Below are 20,975 nucleotides of genomic sequence, written 5' to 3' on the forward strand. Positions count from 1 at the left end.
TGCTACATAATAGAATATTTTGATATCAACCAATTTTTTGATTATAGCCAATGTCTTTCTGTCTAATTTTTTTTTGTTTTCATCTTTTGTATCTGTTAGTTTAGTCGAATCACCCAATACCAACTCATATAAATCTTTGTAGTATAAATGATCTTCCATCATAGGTTTTTAAATTGAATAATTTGATACTATCAATTTTATCATAGAACATGTATCATCCTTCATAATTTCAAATAGAATTTACTTTTGTCATGGATTACTTTGTGTCGATGTCTCAAAATAACCCTTGTTCTGATACCACTTAATAAGTCAAGATTTACATGAAAAACCTTTCAATGTAAAGAAAAAAAATCACAGATTACTAGAAAAATCTTCACCCAATACCAACTCATATAAATCTTTGCAGTATAAATGATCTTCCATCATAGGTTTCTAAATTGAATAATTTGATACTGTCAATTTTATCATAGAACATGTATCATCCTCCATAATTTCAAATAAAATTTACTTTTGTCATGAATTACTTTTATGTCGATGTCTCAAAATAACCCTTATTCTGATACCACTTAGTAAGTCAAGATTTACATGAAAAACCTTTCAATGTAAAGAAAAAAAAATCACAAATTACTAGAAAAATCTTCACTATCAAATAATAGATATACAAAATTTTTTTCTAACTAAAACTAGAGCTAATTAATAACTAGAAAGACTATTGAAGAAATTGTATCAAATAAGTGACTCAATAATATACTCTGGATTTGTTTTTAGAGAGTTTTAAACCGGATCTCCACCATTAAAAATGTAAAATTTTAAATCATAAACATATTAATAAAATTTTAACTCAATCAAATCACATCACGAATTAATTTTCATTCCACTAACTCTTATTTTTTCTTTTTCTTTTTTTTTTTTCAGTATTTCTTTTTTTTCTCTTCGGCACCACTTTTTATGCCTATCAAAGAGTCCGCCTTCTTTTATTGTTTAAGACTTTATTTTAGATTAAAAATCAAAAGCTCGTAACTTTTGATTGGCAAAACTCAATTACGCGAGGTTGGACCCATATATTCCTAACACTTTTATGGCCTCTTCGAAGTAAAAAGTTTCCCCAACGGCCACAATCCACCCTCTTCTGTACCCAAGCCATCTTTGTTGGATTCGCTAGTCACTTGAACTATTTAGTCCCTTCGTCAACTGCAGGTTTTTTCACTTCGTATCCAGTTCTTCCTCCATATTTGATCATTATTCTCCCATTACTAGATTTGTACTCTTTAAATAAACTAATAACTTCAATGTAACAAACAAATGAGAAAAGCGAAAAAACTAACAAGAACTACTACTTCTTCAAGGATGTACCTATACCTGGCCTTCCCGAGACTAACCTATCTTATATGAAACAAGACACTAATCTCCTATAACGAAACCCTAAAAAGTTGACTTATTTTAATTATTCTTAACTAATTTTTATGAACATCCGATTTAAAAAAAAAAAAACATCCATTAAAATTCGTCAACTTTTTAATTAAAAATTTTGCTTTTATTATGATTTAATATCTGAATTATATTATTTATATTTTACATATATTTTAAACATTTAATGATTCAATAATATAAATTTTTATTTTTATTTAAATATAAATAAAATAAAATAAAAATAATTTGTACGTTCCACAAATAACAAGCTAAAAAATCCCGCCCGAAGCAGGGGAATCATAAAAAAGCAGGGGATAATAGATTCACGGGTCAAATGCAGAAGGATTACGGCCGTTGTTTCTTTTTTACGGACGACAATTGCTGACCGTTTGATACATAGACATTTTATTTTCCGAACAAATGCCCCTCAAAACCCATAAAAGAAAAAAACTCCTCAAAACCCTTGTCAGAGGAAAGGAGCGGTGTAATTTCACTTTTTCACGTCCACAGCATACGACTCAGAAATGGGAAAGAAGAAGAAGAAAGTCGAAATAGAATCCGAAGCTGAAGCAGAAGCCGAGTCCAAATCAAACATCCATGAAAGCACCCAAATAGAAAGCCAAACAAATCTTAGTCTCCTCAACGGCGATTCTCACAAGAAAAAGAAGAAGAAAAAAATCAAAGCAGAGAAAGAATTGAACAGTGAAGCAAAAGCCGACGAAATTCCTACTGTAAGCATTGCTATCGCGGGTTCCATCATCGACAATGCTCAATCTCTGGAGCTCGCCACTCGAGTAAGCAACTTCTGTTTTCATTTACTAATTTTCTTTTCATCTTTTTGAAAATTTTATCTTATTTAGCTTTTCCCCTTTTTTTTTGTTTAATTTCAGTTGGCAGGTCAAATTGCTCGTGCTGCAACAATTTTTCGAATCGATGAGGTCTTTTACCTAATTTCCTATTACTACTTAGTTGTTAATTAGACTGATAAATTTGTGGTTTATATAAGCAGGTAGTAGTATTTGACAATAAGAGTAGGCCGGGGAATAGTGGTGCTTTTACTACACAAAATAATAAGTCAAATGAAAATGAAAGAGGAGCAGCTTTTCTTGTTAGGATCTTGCAGTATCTTGAGACGCCCCAATATCTAAGAAAAGCTCTTTTCCCTAAGCATAATACCCTAAGATTTGTGGTGCGTATTGTTCTTACAAATTTGCGGATTAGATGATATTCTTTTGCTGTTGTTGTTTTACTTTAATTGGAATCATATCAAAGTTGATTTTACTTTTGTTTGCATTTTACAGGGAATGTTACCTCCGCTTGATGCCCCACATCATCTGCGCAAGCATGAGTGGGCTCCTTATCGGGAAGGTAAGTTTTGGTTCCTGCCTTTAGATATATTCTCTGTTATACATCATATGATAGATGACACAATGAAAATGTGGGCTAAATGATTCATTTATTTTGATATGTTTTACCTTCAATTGTTCAGGTGTTGTCAAGTAACTTAACTCCTGAACAATCGTGTTTTGTCATTTGAAAACATCTGCAATGTTGTAGATTTCCTACTAGGTTTGTGTTTGTTGAAAGTGTATTGTAGGGCATATAAAATATGTTGTGATAAATTGATATTGTTTGTACATGTAAAGGATGGAAATGAGGTTACAGGCTTTTACAAAAATGTGGTAAGGTTAGGTTGCCAATTGTAAAGAACTTTATATGCAATTTCTTTGTGAATTTTTGCAGTCTCTTGCCTAACTGAAGATGTGTCTTGATCAATGGTGAGACTGAATTAAATCCTTTATCTGACTTCATTTATTGTGATAACTTTATAGGTGTCACGCTTAAGGAAAGAGCTACAAGCTCTGTGGGAACTTTGGTTGATGTAGGCTTAGATAAGGTATGTCCTTTCTTGTTGGAGTGTCTCTCACTTGAACCTGCTGCCTGTATAATTGGTTGATGTATGTTTAGATAAGGTATGCCCTTTCTTGTTGAAGTGTCTCACTTGAACCTGCTGCCTGTATAATTTCCTTTTTGTAATCAAATGTCAATTAACCCAGATTGACACAAGGAAAAGGGAGAGAGAGAAAGTCTACATATAAGATAACCTGTACACTAATACCAATAAAGTACTCAAGCTCTCTAATAAAAAAAACAAATGAAGATAGTATCCAACTTGTGTGATCACATAATGATCCTCATATGGCTGGCACTTTGGTGCATATCTTCTTGTTTGCTCCTTATAGTTGTTAATAGCAGCAGGTTTCTGCCTTTTTTTTTTGTCTTTCTTTGATCCTTTGGGCTAAAAATTCGTCAAACTGTATGCTTCTCTTGTTTCATTTGAACATAGGCGTTTTTTTTTTTTTTAAGAAATTAAATATCTTTGGCTGAACATTTTATTCTGCGTTGTTACTTGCCATTGATTTATTGGGATTACCTAGATTTTTTGTGCTATTGTTACCCACTACACATAGATTTGCAAATAAAAGCTGGCAATGAGAATAGATCATATTTGTTTCCACACTTGTGCTATACAAGGCTGTAATTTTGTTTTGTCTAATTTACATTCATAAAGCTCAATGATGACTTTACTTAAACTTACAATGTATTTTTTTCTCTCATTCAGATTAAACTGGTAACTATAAGTTCTTTAAATCAGGAGTGTGATACTGATATGCTAATTAATTTCTTTTCTTGTTACTGCATGGTTCTTTATGCAGAATGTTGTGGTTGATCACGTACTTGAACCTGGAATAAGAATCACTGTTGCAATGGGAACTAACCACAACTTGGATTCTGGTAATAAATTAATTCTGATCTAATTTTATGTTTCTGGAGTCATGTGATGGTTAATCTGAATTTGATCGATTGCATTGAGTGTCCGAAAATTTAAACCTAACTTGATATATAGGTATTGAGTTGATTTTTCTTTACCCTGCCTGTTACAAGACAATGCAAATTTAACATGCCTTTGCTGCATCCATAATGGGAGGATTGTTTTTGATTTGTTTTATTTTGCATTTAATGGATGTTTAATAATGAAACAGTGCTGGTCAGACTTGAATTATGCATGAAAGAATTTTTTTTCTTGATTTTGTTCCTGGATGAACCCTTTCTCTAAGCCTTATTCTAGAAATTTTGTTTCTTTTGGACTTAAAATGATGCAACATGTTTTAGTTTGAGTAAGGTTACAAGTACCACACTGGTGCAGATGAAATTAAGTTCATAAATTGTTTTTCTAGAATTACCATGCCAAGTTGTCTCATTTTCCAAGCCTAGGGAAGAAGCAGGAACATATTGGGGGTATAAAGTGCGGTATGCTTCCAATATTAGTTCAGTATTCACCGATTGCCCATACAAGGTATTCTTACTTTGATGATATAGTTTAAACTCACTGCCTCTTCCTTTCTAATTTCCATTTTTTTTGGATTACCACTAACAGAAGGATAGCTTCTAAAATGTTGTCGCAGGGTGGGTATGATCACTTGATTGGTACATCAGAGCATGGACTAATTGTTAGTTCATCACAGCTTAAATTACCTGCTTTTAGGTGCATTTTTGTTCATATTAGATCCTTTAATTATGACTTACTATTTGTTCATTATTTTTGTTTGTAAAACTTGTTATTTTATAAATTTATTAACTGTTTTGTCACTATTGCTTAATGTTGATTATACATAATTATAGAATAACTTCTAGATTGCAAGATCCAAGCCCAATTAAGGCACTGTTTCATGGATTGTTGGTATTAATGATATGATATTTAATAAATACTAATGATTTGATAACCGTGTTTAATATGCATCATCATCATCCTATTTTTTTCAGTGTGTCCCTTATAATGTGCTGAAGGCATATACATTAATACACTAGATTGCTCAAATGGTATGTTATGAACATCTTATCTGGGGAACACTAGATATAATAGAAATATAAGGACTAGATGATACTTGACAAATGAATACCTGGAGTATACGCGAGCAGGGCATGTATTCCACTTGAAATCTTTGTGTTGGTGAGTGATGATCTATGTTTAGAAGCATTTCAAGGACCTGCCTCGCTGTTATATATATTTGTAAAAGGATCCTGCCAATATGGGTGTAAAACAAGATTTCATAGCATACAACAGCGAGTCTCCAACTGGACATTTACTTTTTATTTATGTGCTTAAAATGCACTTACTTTCCCCTTAATTGGCTTTGCAATAATATTAATACTTTAAATTAATAGTGGTTGCTTCCCCAACTTGACACCCAGCCATTTAGAGGCCACTGTTGGAAGGCATTTTTCTGTTTCGGTGATTGGTTTGACAAATAACAAGCAATTAGTAACATCTGAGGGCCAGGCATATTTTTCCTTACCTCCTTGCATTGCTTTTTGTGTTGTAGTATTCCTGACATCTACATCTTTCCACCTTGAGCTAATATAATACAAAATTTTCATAGGTATGCAGTCGTGGAAATATTTGATCTTCCAAAAATAGAGTGGTTTCATGCCATGGTACTTCTTGACTTGATTGTATTATAATTTGGCAGGCATTTATTAATAGCTTTTGGTGGACTTTCTGGGTTAGAAAAGAGTGTAGAAGAAGATCTTAAGTTAAAGGTATGTGATTAGAGGAAGCTTAGTCTGAGTTTTGTCTCTCCAATACACATTACTGTTTCATATTTTCTCCAGATACAAGGAATTGGCCCGTGATGACGATTTGTGCTTGAGTCAAGATTTATGGCTGTGTTTTTTCAGCTTAAATAGCCAACCAATTGTGGCATATTTCTAGAGCTTTTTGGTACACAATAAGCTGAATTTTGTAGTGTATCAGCTGAGCCGGTTATTCTTTGGTTTTGTTGTTCTGTATTCTGTCAGGGAAAAAATGTCCGTGACATATTCAACTTGTATTTGAACACGTGTCCTCATCAAGGAAGTCGAACAATTCGGACAGAGGTATCCTTGATTTCTTTGTCTAAGTTTGTATTTGTAATTTAATTTATAGTCATATGATCAACATGTGAGTTAATATCTTTACCAAACAGGAAGCACTCCTTATATCACTCCAATATTTCCAAGAACCAATTACTCGAGCATTGCAAGGAGCTGTGAGCTGCTGATAACTTGGGACTCTCAAACGCATCGAACAATCAAGTTTTTTCATTGTGCCCTGATCGAAGAAAGCTTCGTCTAGGTGGACGTTTTCCAGATTTTGAGGCTGGTTGCTGCATGCTCATGCTCTGAAATGTATGGGGGCAAAAATGCCTATGCATTTTTCTATAGCCACTTTGTTTTTCTTCAAGTTCATCAAGTTATTAGGCTTTTCTCCTTTCCAATCAGGGCCCTTATTTGGGATGCCTGTCTATCTTGCCAATTGTTTTAGACTTATAAATGTAAACTTTAATCTATACCATACTATTAATTTGGGGTTTAGGGGGTCTAATTAGCCATTTCGAAATTCAACTGTCGTAATTTGCTGTCGTCAATTTTGGCAATTTGGGTTTAATTAAATTTTTAGTTTTTAGCTAAAAGATATAAAAAGCTCTTAAACTATAATTAAAAAATTATTTAAATTTTTATTTTTTATTATAATCAATCAATCTCTTCAATATTTTATTTGAATCTAATTAAATCTTTATTTTGATTAGAAAGTTAATATCATTAATTTTTTGCTAATTGAAATAAAATTTTATGCGATGTTAATAAAATAAATAAAATATTATCATGTGTTGTAATTAATATATAAAAAATTTTTAAAAAAATAATCTGTTTTCTTTCTCTATTTCTCTAAGATTCTTTTAAGTTCTTTTAGGGTTTATGTGATTGTAATTTAAGGATTAGTTAATTCAATTTTGTTATATGATTCAATTTTATCTAATTAAAATTATAACTGAATCGAAAAAAAAAATTAAAAGTTTGATTAAATAAAATAAATTTTAAATGCTTTAAATAATCTTTTAATTATAAGTCAAGGTATCTTTAACCTTTCAAAACTTTTTTTTTTTTTTTCCATCTGGTTCAAATTGTCTGCAACGGGTTAAACAGAAGCCCAAATTAATTTATTTCAACTTCTTTTAAAAAATGTAATCGGCTCACCATCTTCCCGTTGCAAGAACTCCCCTTCAAAGGGAAGATTGCAAAACCACCCATTTATCTTTTTATACCAGTTTTAAAGCAACCAAACCACCTTCTATCTTTGTCATATTGGAGGGAAAAAAAAAAAAAGATATGCAAGGGTTGGTAGTCAATAAACACTTGTCATATTCCACCGACGCTAGGGTTTGAATCGTGGAGATCGTAATCAGGTTTCAATTTTCTTTTCTTTTTACTTGTTACCCATTCCAAATCTAAGCACTTTCAGTAAAATACTCTTCATATACCATTCATGCCTCACTCAAGTTTTTTAATACAGTATTATAGGATTGAGGAGGAATTATTATTTTTTACAGGCGATAGGAAAATTTTGTTCATTGATAAGCCTTTTGAACGTTTATTTATGCTTCAAATCTTTAGAGGTTCAGAAATTACAGGTTTGTGATTATTATTTCTCATGAATCCAGATATTAGTGCTCAATTTTACCGAGAATGATGAATTTAATACGTGTAACAACTCTTTGAAAATCAATAGTCAACTTTTGATTGAATTGCGACTTCATTAACAAGCATTTTTCGTTTTGTGCCCATATTCATTATTTACTAGTTAAATTTATTGTTTTATTGGTACTCGTAATTTATGCTTACAGACCTTTCATCATCTTCTCTTGCCATCTTTTCATTCTTTCCACTGGGGCTTCTCTTGCTCGAAATCCTTATATTTTTGTAGAAAATTTACAAGCTTTTGACCGTCTTCTTGAACTAATCATTTGCACCTTATTGTACAATTGTCCTGTGAATAGCCAGAATGGTCGTCTCATGCTATGCTCTGCATATCTTATTGCCATGTTTCCCTTAAAGCCTTGGTTTCATTAAGGCTATGACTTGTGCCTACAACAGATGAATTTAAAAAAAAAAAAAAAAGAATTCAGTTCCAGATTTTGCATCTTTTATTTGTATATTTTAAACCAACATATTTTTATTTTATCTAATTGCTATATGACTATACGTGTTTGCATGAATGTTGATGTAATACACCTGTGAGGCTTAGTTTATAGATCATATTATTATAAGTGACTAAGCGTTAATATGCGAAAATTCCTTTATGGTAGGTTAACTGCTGCAACTGCCTGGGTATTCAAGCTTTCTGAGGTAAACAAACAATAATTTTCCTTAGCATGTCAAGAGACATTTGAAATTGTTTCCGTCTTCTGTTAGTACAAAAGAAATGTGATTGGTTTTCTGATTTAGCCTTCTTCAAGTTCTGTTTTAAATAGAAATATGGTGTATTGCCATTTATTGCTTTCTTGGTAGCAGTTCATTTGTTGCATTTTACCTCTGTCAATGAAAAATGACGTTTACAGACCTTTGAATACCTCCTCTAGCAACGTATCCTTTTTTCGCTGGGAAGGCTCTTGCTTGAAATGCTTTTAATTTTGTTTAAATTTCTTTAGATCATTTTGATAGCTTTCTTTAACTCAGGTTTGTAGCTTTTTCCATGATTGTGTCTATTAATAATGATTAAGGTTATGTTATCTTGTGTTTTTCTTATGCTATTTCCATGTATTCTATAAATACGTGGTTTTTTTTAAAGGAAAAGAAATATTTCTGTAGCAAATGAAATTGTTGAATGCTGCATTTGTCCAGTATGAACCAGAAATGTTGTACATTTATTAAAAAAAAAGCAACAAAAGAAACACATTGTAGAAACATCATGTCTTTATGTATGTTTGCATGATTGTTTATGCAATTTATCTATCACACCTAGGTGAAAGATCATGTTATAATTTTTCACTAGCCATTTTTATGAAAAAATTCCTTTATAGTAGGTAATGAACTGCTGCTGCATAGCAAGACTTCTAAGGTAAATAAACATCCATTTAGCTTTAGCATAAAAAGATCATTTGTATTTTGTTTTCTGTGTTGTGTTAGTATACAGGCATTGTACTTGGTTGTTTTCATATAGGTTTCTATAAGATCTAATTGACATAGAAATTTGTTTCTTCCTCAGTCAGTTTACTTTTATTTGTATAATATCTTAATTATTTGGCAATTTGTTGATAACTACAAATGCCATAAGATGAGAAATGACGACCAATAAAAAATAGGGTTAACATGCAAATTATTTGAATTCAAATAAATATATTTTACATTATGTGCATATCATTATAGATAAGGTTAGTCATGTTATCATGAATAGGCTTAGAAGGCTCAAAATGGTTAGATAAAAATGCAAAACAGAAAAAAAAAAATCGAATTGAAAGAACTAACAACATTTGCAATGAAGACGATTTCTGTCTATACACAGTGTCAAATGAAGCAAAATTCTCAAGGTCTAAGTCATAATGGAAATACATAAGGTCAGATCAATTGATTGGGAGTAAGCAAATATTCAATCCTTTTATTCATGAATGTTCAAGGCAACTTGAAGAAGACCAAAATGAAGCTGAAATGAGTAAAGCAATTCATGTTACTAATTCAGTGAGAGCAGTGTGATTAATGAATCATCCATGCTTCTTTTGGGATTAAACCAATATCTCTTCAGATAGGGCTATATTAATTCATAATTCTATCAGAAATAACCAGTTGTACTTTGATGCTTTTCCCGATCCTACGATGCTTGTGCTTTATACAGCATATGTCAGATCCCCTTACGAATTGGATTTGAAAGTTCAACCAAGCAGTGTTGAAATAAACTGTGGCTTTTGTTTAGATAAGGCCTCTATGAGTCGTGACTCATAACAAATATGCCAAGAAGATCATCCAGGTCAGCTCTAAACCGCTGTTTTAATGAAAAAAAAAAAAACAGTCAGTAATCATTACTAAGAAGGATCAAATGTATTGAGTGACCTTGGTTGAACAAATTTGCAGATGATAAACAAACATCTATAGCTTCAAATCAAGGAAGTAATTCAAGCCATTCTACTGGGTATGTTTAAGAAAAAAATTTTATCCATTGGTTTCTGCAATTTATTTTTAATATGACTATTAGTTTTTGTTAGCATGTTTTATTTTCTTTCAAAAAATGATTTAACATTGCTTTTGTAGGAAAGATTTATGAATCTTGTTCTTTTGGGGTCCAAATTGCATTTGTCCTTATTGTAAAGTATGGATGCGGTACAAGGATAGGACAGACATCTCAAAGGAATGTCCAAACCCAACATTTTCTCTCTGTTGTAGAGAAGGCGCAATCAGATCCTTTCATTTTAAACCAAGTCCTACTATTTTAGATTTGATGCTGAGTACATGGCAGGTTTGACTTCTCTCTTTTGCAACTCAGTTAACAAAAAACTATGAATGCATTTTATTAATGGTCATTTTACAAAAAAAAAAAAAAATCCAAGTCCACCAGGAATTAGCCACATTCTACAAGGCTTATTTCTAGAAGAATTACCTACAAAAGAGCTCACGTATGTTTGAAAAAAAAATCAAAGTTTGACCATTGTTTGCAGTTAACAAGATACTATTTACATTAAATTTTGACCTCTTATATGCAGGGCAAATCATATGAAGATAGAATAAAATTGTGTTTGTAATCTAACAAAATGAGGTGTATTGACGGTGTTTTTGGGTGTTCTAGCTGGGAGAGGATGAGGCAAGGCTGAAGGGGAGACAGCCCGAACCTGCAGTCAAAGAATACAGTCAGGGGGTGCCGAAGTTGTTGCTCTGGGATACAATCCGATGCTCAAGTTAGCGAGATATTCCAAGTAAAGTAAGGAGGGAAGGAAGAGGAAGGTGGTGAGGTGTGTGTGTGAAGCTTAAGGGAAGATAGGGTTAGGTATGAAGTATAAGAATGTCTTAGGTACCTAGATTGCCTTATGTATGGAATGATAGTTAGTTATAAGACCACGGTGGTTGATAATTGATGGGATACATACGTGAAATTCGAGAAGGATCAACATGGATTGATGTGAGTCGTATCTAATAATTCTAGGCAGGCGTGGGCTGTATTTAATGTCAGGTGGTCAGTTTTGAAATAATTGTCCTGACAGCATGTTAGTGGGACATTGGGCGAGTCTTTCTCGGCAAAAGGAGAGCCATTTCCTTGAGAGCAAGTGACATAACATTCTAGGCGTGCTTTACTTGAGCGATCCAAGGGTATGATTGTATTGGCCAAGCCTTGACCAAGTTGGTCGTTGACCAGGCAATTTAGGTGTAACAAGGTGCAAGTTGGTTTGATGCATGGGGAACTTTGGCCTTTACATAAACTATGCATGGACATATGAATATTTATGATTCATTGAGATGTTTGTAGTGTTCTTTAGTTACTAATCTTATCGAGAATCAATTATATTAAGGTTAGAGTTACATATACTGTTTGTATATTTTTAGTTATGATTGGAATTTATGACATGAAGAAACTATTTAGTATTCAAACAGACGTCAGCCTTAGATTAAAATTAGAAAGCAAGTACAGCTTTACAAAGATATTCCTTTATAATGCAAATCAGTTTGTATTTATTGTCTTACTTTTTTAAAAAAATTTAAAAAATTACATCAATAAAAAACATAGTTAACCTGCAGCGGAGCGTGAGCTTTCCTTCTAGTTCAAGTTTATTTTGGCGTTTCAAAGTTTCTTTGCAAACGTGGAGATTTTTTATTGTTTGGCCAGATTCAAACATGGAGATTAAATGAAGTAAGAAAAATGAAAATTAAGATATATGGGTGGATGAATTTTTCCAAATACTTTCGTTAAATGTCATGATGTTTTTTATTAGGTTAAATGCTCAATTTAGTTCAAAGAGTTAATTAAATCAAAGACCACAGCTAATTGTAACAAATAAGAACCTCAACTATAGAATGTAACAAATAAGAACTTCAACTACAGGATGTATCAAATAAAAATTTTTTGGTTCTATAATAAATAAAAACTTCAACGACAGTATGTAACAAAAAAGAATATAGGGATGTATTAAATAAGCTAAACAATAAATTTAAGATCTAATATTTGTGAGCTTTTTTAATTAAAGATATTATTTTTAATTTGACTCATTGTAGGATTAAACATTTTCAAACCTATTTAATAAGAGACTATATATGGTTGTGTGTTGCACGCGCAAGTTGCCGATAAAATAAAAGCATAAATGTATTTTAACATTAAAACTATAATTAGTCATTAAAAAATGTAACTAACAAATTTTAAAACACAAAAAATCAAAAACAAAGTAAAAAGGTATTTAGGGTTTTAAAAAAATGATTAATTAGAGAAATATTAAGAAGATTAAAAAGGGGAAAACAGATTTGTGATTCCTGAAAGCAAGATTATAAAGATATCAAGTGGTGTGATTTGTCAAACACTTAGGTATCTATTATTTTTAGGTGAGTTTTTTTTTTTTTCTTACAAGTTTTGACAAATGTATGATTTCAATTATGTTATTTTATTGTTTTTATTGATGTATGAAATTTATTTTTGAACATGAAGAGCTTTTTTGAAACAAATAGTCTATAGTTAATTTATTTAGAATGAATTGGTTTTAGGGTTTAACAATCTTTTTTTTTTTTTTTTTGGTTTTTGACATATATGAATTTTGAATTATTGACAATAAAATTTTGTTATTAAAGATAATTTGTTGGTGAAGGTCGAATTTGAGGTATATAAATGAAATAGTTGAAGACTTGACGTTTGGCCTTTACAAGGTTAGTTTTTATGAGTTACTAAGTGTTTATGAAGATGTTGGATTTATGAACATTAGGAGAATTTCTTACTTAAAGCCCGGTAAAACACTTGATGATGGACTTAGATTAGTTTGGGACGAGAAAACTACTCTTGATATGATATGATATATGTTAAATAATGGTATAGTATATATCTGTGTAGATTATGGTGTAGATAACTCTAAAATAGTTCTTGAGTATGGAGTTTACCATCAACAGAAGGGAATTGGGATGTTGTGATTGATGAACTAGCCAATGAGGTTCTTTTGGTGGTATGATTATTGAAAAGTAGTTGATTAACCACATAACGTAACTAATAATGTTGTTAATGATGAATCACCTAATAAGGTTCATAGTGAGGTAGAACTAGAATAAATTAATGATGAAAATGGACAATTGACAATGAAGCTAGACATCCTACTTATTCTATTCTTATTCAAGATTTGAGTGGCGATAAAGATGAAGAAATTGTTGTTGCTAAGATAAGAAAGGGAAAAGTAATGGACATGAGTGGGTGAGGGAGTGAACATTATTGTTAATGTGGTTAGGGTTGGATTTTAGGGTCTAAGAAAGTGCGAGATACTAAGCATGAAAAAGGACACCATAGTGAGTATTATTTCTTTTATGAATATGGTGACCTTATTAATGATGGAAAAAACATAATAAATAATGCTATAAAAGAAAAAAAAATAAGTTTCTAGTTTATAGTCCAACTATTGTCACGATATTTTGGGAAATGGGATAGTGATTCGTGCATCGAACAAATGGGGGATGAGAAAAATCAGGGAAGTTTAAAAATATTTTCAATAAAAAAAAATTCATTACCAATTTTTTATGATGTGATTAGCTACTCAAAATTTTTTTTCATTTTTTATAAAAACATTTAAAAAGATTTAAAGGTTTTATAAAAAAAATAAATTAAAGTTTGCAAAATTATATTTAAGGCTTAGAATCAGTTACGCGTAAGGAAGAATTAACTCCTTCACAGCGTCTGTTGAAAATAGTACAAATTGATTGCATACTATCTTTAAATTTTGGTAAGAATGGTCCTATCATAATATTTAGAAATTAATTCCTTTTTTCATTCCAAAAACTTGAATTTTCTTTTCGTTTTGAAAACAAATCAATCTTTTAAAAATAAAATATTTTATTTTTAGATCAAAGTAAAAACATTTTAAATATCAAAACACTTTATTCACTCACTTATATTTAGGTAGAGCTTTGAAAATATCTCTAATTTAAATATTTTCAAATTGCCCTACAAAGATTAAGATAACAACTCACGTAAATAATAACTATCGAGAGTCTCTTTATAGTTAACTAAGATCTTGATGACTTTAAAGCTTAGGTTTGGGGTTTAAGGTTGATTTCAGGTATATATTTTAGGGTTTAGGATTTAGGTTTTTAGGTTTAGGGTTTAGGTAAAATGTTGTTTTGGTAGCTTATTTTGGTAATTTTTATGAGTTTTCAAAGGAAAAAAATGGTGAAACATGTTTTCAAGTTTTGAAAAGTTTTAGTGTTTGATATATTTTTCACATGTTTTCACATCACATCTTGTTTGTAATTTAGTTTTATATATGCCTAAATTTGTAATTAATTTGTTCTCTTGTCATGCACATGTCACATGCATAAAATATTTATGTTTTTACCAATAGCATTGTTGTACTTTGTTTTTTATTATATCCATGATTTCATGAGCTAAGTATTTATAAATCAACTAACATTTAACTAAGAACAAAGATATAGGTTTTGGCCAAGCATGGAAATGGCTCAATCAAACCTTTCAAGGATTCTAACAAATATATTTTGAATCCTTTTCACTCAAGTATGCATTGAACATCACAATATTCATCACTTGAATGCATTTACATTATGAAAAAAGTTTTATCAAACATATAATGAACTAAGTAGTAAATAAATCATGAAGCCAAACATTCAAAGCCAAACAATATATATATATATGAACTTATAATTTAATCACCACAAAACAACTTTTAAAAGCAAGAAAAACATTGATAAAAGACCAAAAGAGGTTTGGCTATGGTGAAGCAAGGTTGGTCGAACCTCCAAAGGCCAAAAATGGTGGATTAATATATGAACTTATAATTTAATCACCACAAAACAACTTTTAAAAGTAAGAAAAACATCGATAAAAGACCAAAAGAGGTTTGGCCTTGGTGAAGCAAGGTTGGCCAAACCTCCAAAGGCAAAAAATGGTGGATTAAATTTTTTTTTTTTTGCTTGGTTTTTTAACTTCAAACCCAATTACGAACTAATTGGATGAAATTTGATCTAACTTTGATTGAAAAAGATGAAGAACTATAGGTTTCTAAAAAATAAAATTAAAAATTAAAAACTAGATGGCATGAAAGATGTGATGAACGTTAAGGAATGTAAATAAGAAGAACAAAAAAAAGAAAATAATTATACCTACTTCCAAGCTCTTTACAATTTTTATTTCTTTCTTTTTTTCACTTTTTTTCTTTTGCTTTTTTTTTTTTCCTTTCCTCTTCTGTAAAATATCTCTTCAATTTTCACCTAAGAAAATATATGAAAATATCTCCCACAATTGAATTTTAACCCTTAAGTCACAAATATACCAAATGATCTAAGTTGCTCCCTTGTTTTCTTTACAAAGAGTAAGTTTTTACCATTAGATCAAGCTTCCTAATGTCATCCTACGGTTTAGAATGCATACTACCAAAGATGAGATTTTTAATGCTAATGGAGTCAAATGAAAAGATTATTTTACCTTTATTACAAAATTTTCGGTTTCTAGGCTATTTTCTTAGAAAACAATGCTCCCTTATTCATTTTTATGATTTTAAAGTATCAAAAATCATAAAATAATATAAAATTAAGATTTAAAACTTTTTGTCAAAATCTTACCATAAAAAAATCAAATTACGAAATTACCCATAAAATGTATTTTTATAATTTCACACATTTTGAGGTACTGCTATAGTATTGAATGCACCAAAAATATCAAATATTTTAAAAGCATAACCTAAAAAGTTTTGAAAAAAAATCAACTTCGAGAAAGTCAAATTACAAAATACCTTTAGAGGGTATTTTAGTGATTTTACACATTTCGAGGTATGATCAAGGTTTTCAATGTTTTCAAAATTATAAAATAATATTAAATTATGATCTAAAATTTTTCGTGAAATAACAACCTTAGAATGATCAAATTATGAAAATATCTTTAAAAGTATTTTAGTAGTTTTGTACCTCTCAAGGTACAATCAAGAGTTTTAATACATCAACATCATAAAATAATATTCAATTATGATTTGAAAGTTTTCATAAAAATTCAACATTAAAAAGGTCAAATTATAAAAACACCTTTAAGGGCATTTTAATAATTTTATATTATTCGAAGTGCGATAAAACTTTTTAATGTTTTTTAAAAAAATCACAAATTGTAATTTAAAACAACATTCATTTTCAATTTGATTGTGAATTTTGAGAATTGACCTGAGTTTCCTCCATTTTAACTATTTTTAACCATTTTTTTATCAAGTTTGACTTTGTTTGACCTATTTTGACCTTGAGACATTTAAGTTAAATTGGTTCAAATATTTTTAAAACTTGTCAAAATTGAAGAAATATTGGATTTGAGCTGAGTTGAATTTTAAGAGCTTCATAAATAATTGAATTTTGCTTAGACAAAACTAAATGTCTAAAACTATAGGTATCCCTTATATAGAATTAGACATGTTTGAGAATTTAAAACATATTGTGTCATTATTAGCTATTCATACAAACATGGCTATAATTTGGACAAAAAATCGTAAGAAATTATATAAAAAGTAAGTATGTTGCACCTAATTGTCCTTGGCTGATGTTTGCATCTTTTGATAAAAAGCTGTAATCATTTCAAGCGAAGACTCACAATTGTAATCATGATTGCAATCCAACCCAATCTATTTTGGTTAAATTTATATTGAAAAGTTTATGAAGAATCTTTTTATGAAGAATTTAGAGATATATGAAAACTATTAAGAATGAATATAGAACATGTGTAAAATTGAGCATAGTAAAAAGAGCAAAAGAAAAGTATGGTTGATAAGGTGGTTAGCAACTTAAAAAAAAGTTTACACATTTGTGAGACTATGCAAACGTAATTGGAGAGACTAATCCTAGTAATACTATGAAGATAAAAGTATATAAGTAGATGTCAAATTTTTCACTTTTTTAAAAAGATATTATATATGTTACCCTTAAAAATGGTTTAGAGAATGGTTGTGGGCACTTTGTAAGGCTTGATAATTGTTTCCTAAAAAACTTGACAAAAGGTGAGTTGTTTTGTGCTTTTGGTAAAGATGGAAACAATCTAATGTTTCCAATGATTTAGCTATCAGTAGAAGTTTAATGCATAGTTTTCTGGAAGTGGTTTATGAAGCTTTTAAAGTTAGATATTAGGACTCTTGGAAATGGAATAGGCTGGACTATAATGATAAACCAGCAAAAATTAAATTATGTAACTTATATTTAATTATTTATTCTTTAACATAATGATTTTAATACTTTATTACAATGCAAGGCCTAGACAAGGCAATTAATAAGTTGCTTTCAGATGCTGAACATAGATATTGTGCTAAACATATATATATATATTAATTAGGTTAGTAATGATCATAGTGGTGAAGAAATGAAAAATGCTTTTGGAAGATTGCTAAGATGAATACAGTTGCAAGATTTAAAAACTATTTGAAGGAATTAGTTGGTAAGATATCAAAAGTAACTGAAAACATACTTAAAGTCTCACCTTAACAATGGTATAGAACATGTTTCAACATAAACTTCAAAATTAATTTTGTGGATAACAACTTATGTGAAGCTTTCAATGGGACATTATTAGATGCAAGAAAAATGTCAATTATTTCTTTATTTGAAGACATAAGAAGAGTCATAATACTAAGAATTGTGAGGGAAAAAAAAAAACAGCAAGTGGAGAGGCACCATTGGTCCCAATGTTTGGAAAATCATAAAGAAAAATTCAAAATTACATCTATGCATATTGTTAGATTTAATGGTGATCTTAGATATGGAATAGATTTATGAGAAGAAAAATTTATGGCTAATTTGAACCAAAAGACATGTTCTTATAGAAGATTTACACTTTTTGATATCTTATGTGCACATGCCATATATGCAATTAGAATGAGGGAAAATGTGAAAGATTACATCTCTAGTTGGTATTATAAGAAAATTTACATGTTGGTTTATGGTAATGCTTTACAGTTCATGCTTGGGATGAAATGTTGGCTTAAATCAATGACAGAAAAGCTAATTAACCCATTAAAGTATAGAAAGATACCAAGAAGGCCTAAAATCATTTGAAAAAAAAACTTTAATGGGCCAAACAAATAAAATAGTAAAACTTACAGTTTGTCAAAGTAAGGGAATGATTTGATATGCACATCTGTCATAAAGAAAGGTGTAACAAAAAAAACTATCTTATGAGGGGTAATGAGGTCATTCATACTATTTTGTCAAATTATGTAATAATTTATTTTATTTATAATTCATTTCACTTTTAGATGCACTAATTCAAACCTAACCCTTTATAGTAGTAACCATCTCAAGGACAAATAACTAGAGACAACATTGATATTGGTGGGTTTTGTGTAGAAAATGCAATTATGGTGTCAATTGAGTTGCAAGACCAAATAAACATAAAAAAGGTAATGCCTCTACCTTTATTTATGCCTTTACTTTTGCCTTTATTTTTGCCTTTACTTGTATTGTTTCTACTTTTGCTTTTTTTACATCTTTATTTGAGTTTGCTTTTAGGCATGCATTTACCTCTATTTTTGCCTTTAGGCATGTATTTGCATATACATATATATGTTTATACATAGTTATGGATTATCAAGAAAATCAGTCCTAATAAGTAGAATTAAAATCTATTGGTAGTGAAAATCAATCCCAAAGTCCAAATCTACTAGAGTTTTCGGAGAGATATTTGTAAACTTAGATGGAAGACTTTATGGCATGATGGTGGAAGAAGTAGAAGACTATTATACAGGCTAATTCTAGTTCAACCATTGTGGTAGAGAGTTATTTCAACCAACTTTATAGGAAGGGGAAGAATAATAGACCTTTAAGAATTTCTACCAAAATCAACAAAAAAGTGACTAAAAGGTATGGACTCTATACAAACTTTTAGGCTATGAGCTAAAATTTAAATGTAAGTGTTGTTCTAATGTTTTATACATTTTTATTTACTTAAGATTAAAAATGGTTGAAGTTTTTTTAATTTCTTTTTGATATAACTTGGGTTGTCAAATCAAAGCCAATATCAATTGGTGATCAATCAAATAAGATCAAGAGAAAGGTCGTTAATGATGTGGTTCATACTAAAGAGAGTCAACTTAAAGTTTCAAAAGAAAAAAAAATCATGAGAAAACAAAAGATGTGGAGGATATGATAGTTTATTTTAGTTTATGAGTTATATTTCTTATTTTCCATTAATATTAAGATGATTTAGTTATTTATGTATGAATGGTTTTAAATAAAATATGGAACATATTATGAATCATGTGACAATGTTATAATACTATAGGATTTTAAAAGAGCATTTTGGTTGTAGAATTTTTTTTATGCTCTTTAAATAATGTTTTAAGACCATAATATCAATGAAATGAAATAACTTAAATTATTGTGAAAATGCTCTGGACATGCAGGTGGGTTGCTGGAAGTGGCTTTTTTTTATATTATGCCTTTTGCTTCACTTTTTTAAAATAAAATTCATGTTTTCATATTGTAAGAAAATATTTTTTTTCATTCATTAAACCATCAATTGTGCATTTAACAACTTAAATCACGATTCATATCTCTAATCCTGATTTATATCTCTAAACCAAACATACAAATCATTCCTTCTTTTTTTTGTGCCATTGAAAATAAACAAACAAAATATAAAAGTAACAAATGTTGACAGAACCAATTTTCATCTCTTTTTATCATCTTTATCTTTTAGTTTCAACTTGAACATACTCAGTTCTTTTTTCAGATGAAAATTTTTTTTAATAACTTTAGCTTTAACACAATCCATATAATTTTCCTTCAATTTGACATTTCATTCTTCAATTTTTTGACTTTGTCATACAACAATCTTTCTCTCTTTTTTAGCTCATTAATGAAATCCCTTGCTTTATCACAAAATCTTGATCATGCCATAAATGAAAACCACAAACAATTTTTAGTAATCAAAATGAAAATTTTTCATCAACACATTTAGCCCATACAATAATATATTGTTTTTTCATACAAATATAAAAGATTATTATTAGGAATTATCGGCATCCCTGAAAATCTTCTCCTAGGGTTTGAAGTTGACCATGAAATTCACTTAGATGGTTTCAAATTACAATGACAAAAGATAGTTTCTCCTTCATAATAAAATTCAATAGGATAACTAGTTGTAATGAGATTATAAGATCTCAAATCCAAACACCCATCGCTTGAGCCACCCCTTGATGAACTAAAAGCATAAGAAATAAAAACATAAAAAACATTAGTCACCAGAAAAAGAAAGAAATCATTAACCCTAAACAAAATAATTGAAAAACTCTACAAAAGTATACTAATCTTGAAGAGAGAATGCTTGAAAAACTCATTTTCAAAATGATTTGGTTTTGGGAATTTTATTTTTAGAACGATTTGCTTGAAAAACAACTTTGTTTTTATTTTCCTCTATAATTTAAGAACCAATTTCATTTTTTATTAAAAGATGAAATTAATTTGATTTAACAACTAAATTAAACGAAAAGTAAACTTAATAGAGCATGTAACACATTACCACCACTAAGTTTTTTTTGAATAAA

The 20,975-nt window shown here is 29.9% G+C and overlaps 1 protein-coding gene and 1 long non-coding RNA gene across 7 annotated transcripts; both read left to right on the plus strand.

Annotated features, from left to right (window-relative positions):
• Positions 1-1,824: 1,824 nt before the first annotated feature.
• LOC111307942 (uncharacterized) lies at positions 1,825-6,850 on the plus strand. 5 transcript variants are annotated; one of them, XR_016332050.1, is made up of 12 exons: positions 1,826-2,204; positions 2,301-2,348; positions 2,420-2,599; positions 2,712-2,778; positions 3,243-3,307; positions 4,128-4,206; positions 4,650-4,768; positions 4,878-4,957; positions 5,796-5,852; positions 5,943-6,012; positions 6,271-6,348; positions 6,438-6,850. XR_016332050.1 is itself a non-coding variant. In XM_022906297.2 (11 exons), exons 1-11 carry the CDS (start codon positions 1,935-1,937, stop codon positions 6,510-6,512), a joined length of 1,131 nt encoding a protein of 376 aa, XP_022762032.1. In that variant the 5' UTR covers positions 1,832-1,934; the 3' UTR covers positions 6,513-6,850. The 5 variants fall into 5 exon arrangements, 4 of the variants coding, with proteins under 4 accessions (XP_022762033.1, XP_022762036.1, XP_022762035.1 ...); XM_022906297.2 differs by lacking the exon at positions 5,796-5,852 and having other exon boundaries at positions 1,832-2,204; XM_022906298.2 differs by lacking the exons at positions 5,796-5,852; positions 6,271-6,348; positions 6,438-6,850 and adding an exon at positions 6,085-6,264 and having other exon boundaries at positions 1,825-2,204.
• Positions 6,851-7,458: 608 nt separating this feature from the next.
• Positions 7,459-11,862, plus strand: LOC111307943 (uncharacterized). Of its 2 annotated transcripts, XR_002692244.2 has the most exons (7): positions 7,459-7,697; positions 7,842-7,922; positions 8,598-8,637; positions 10,121-10,252; positions 10,357-10,414; positions 10,539-10,738; positions 10,983-11,862. It is a non-coding gene; the product is annotated as an uncharacterized LOC111307943 (long non-coding RNA). The 2 variants fall into 2 exon arrangements; XR_002692243.2 differs by lacking the exons at positions 7,459-7,697; positions 7,842-7,922; positions 8,598-8,637 and having other exon boundaries at positions 8,845-10,252; positions 10,534-10,738.
• Positions 11,863-20,975: the final 9,113 nt, after the last annotated feature.

The sequence above is a fragment of the Durio zibethinus genome, chromosome 22 (assembly GCF_047325235.1).
Source record: "Durio zibethinus cultivar Kanyao isolate XHJ-2024 chromosome 22, ASM4732523v1, whole genome shotgun sequence".
Lineage (NCBI taxonomy): Eukaryota > Viridiplantae > Streptophyta > Magnoliopsida > Malvales > Malvaceae > Durio > Durio zibethinus.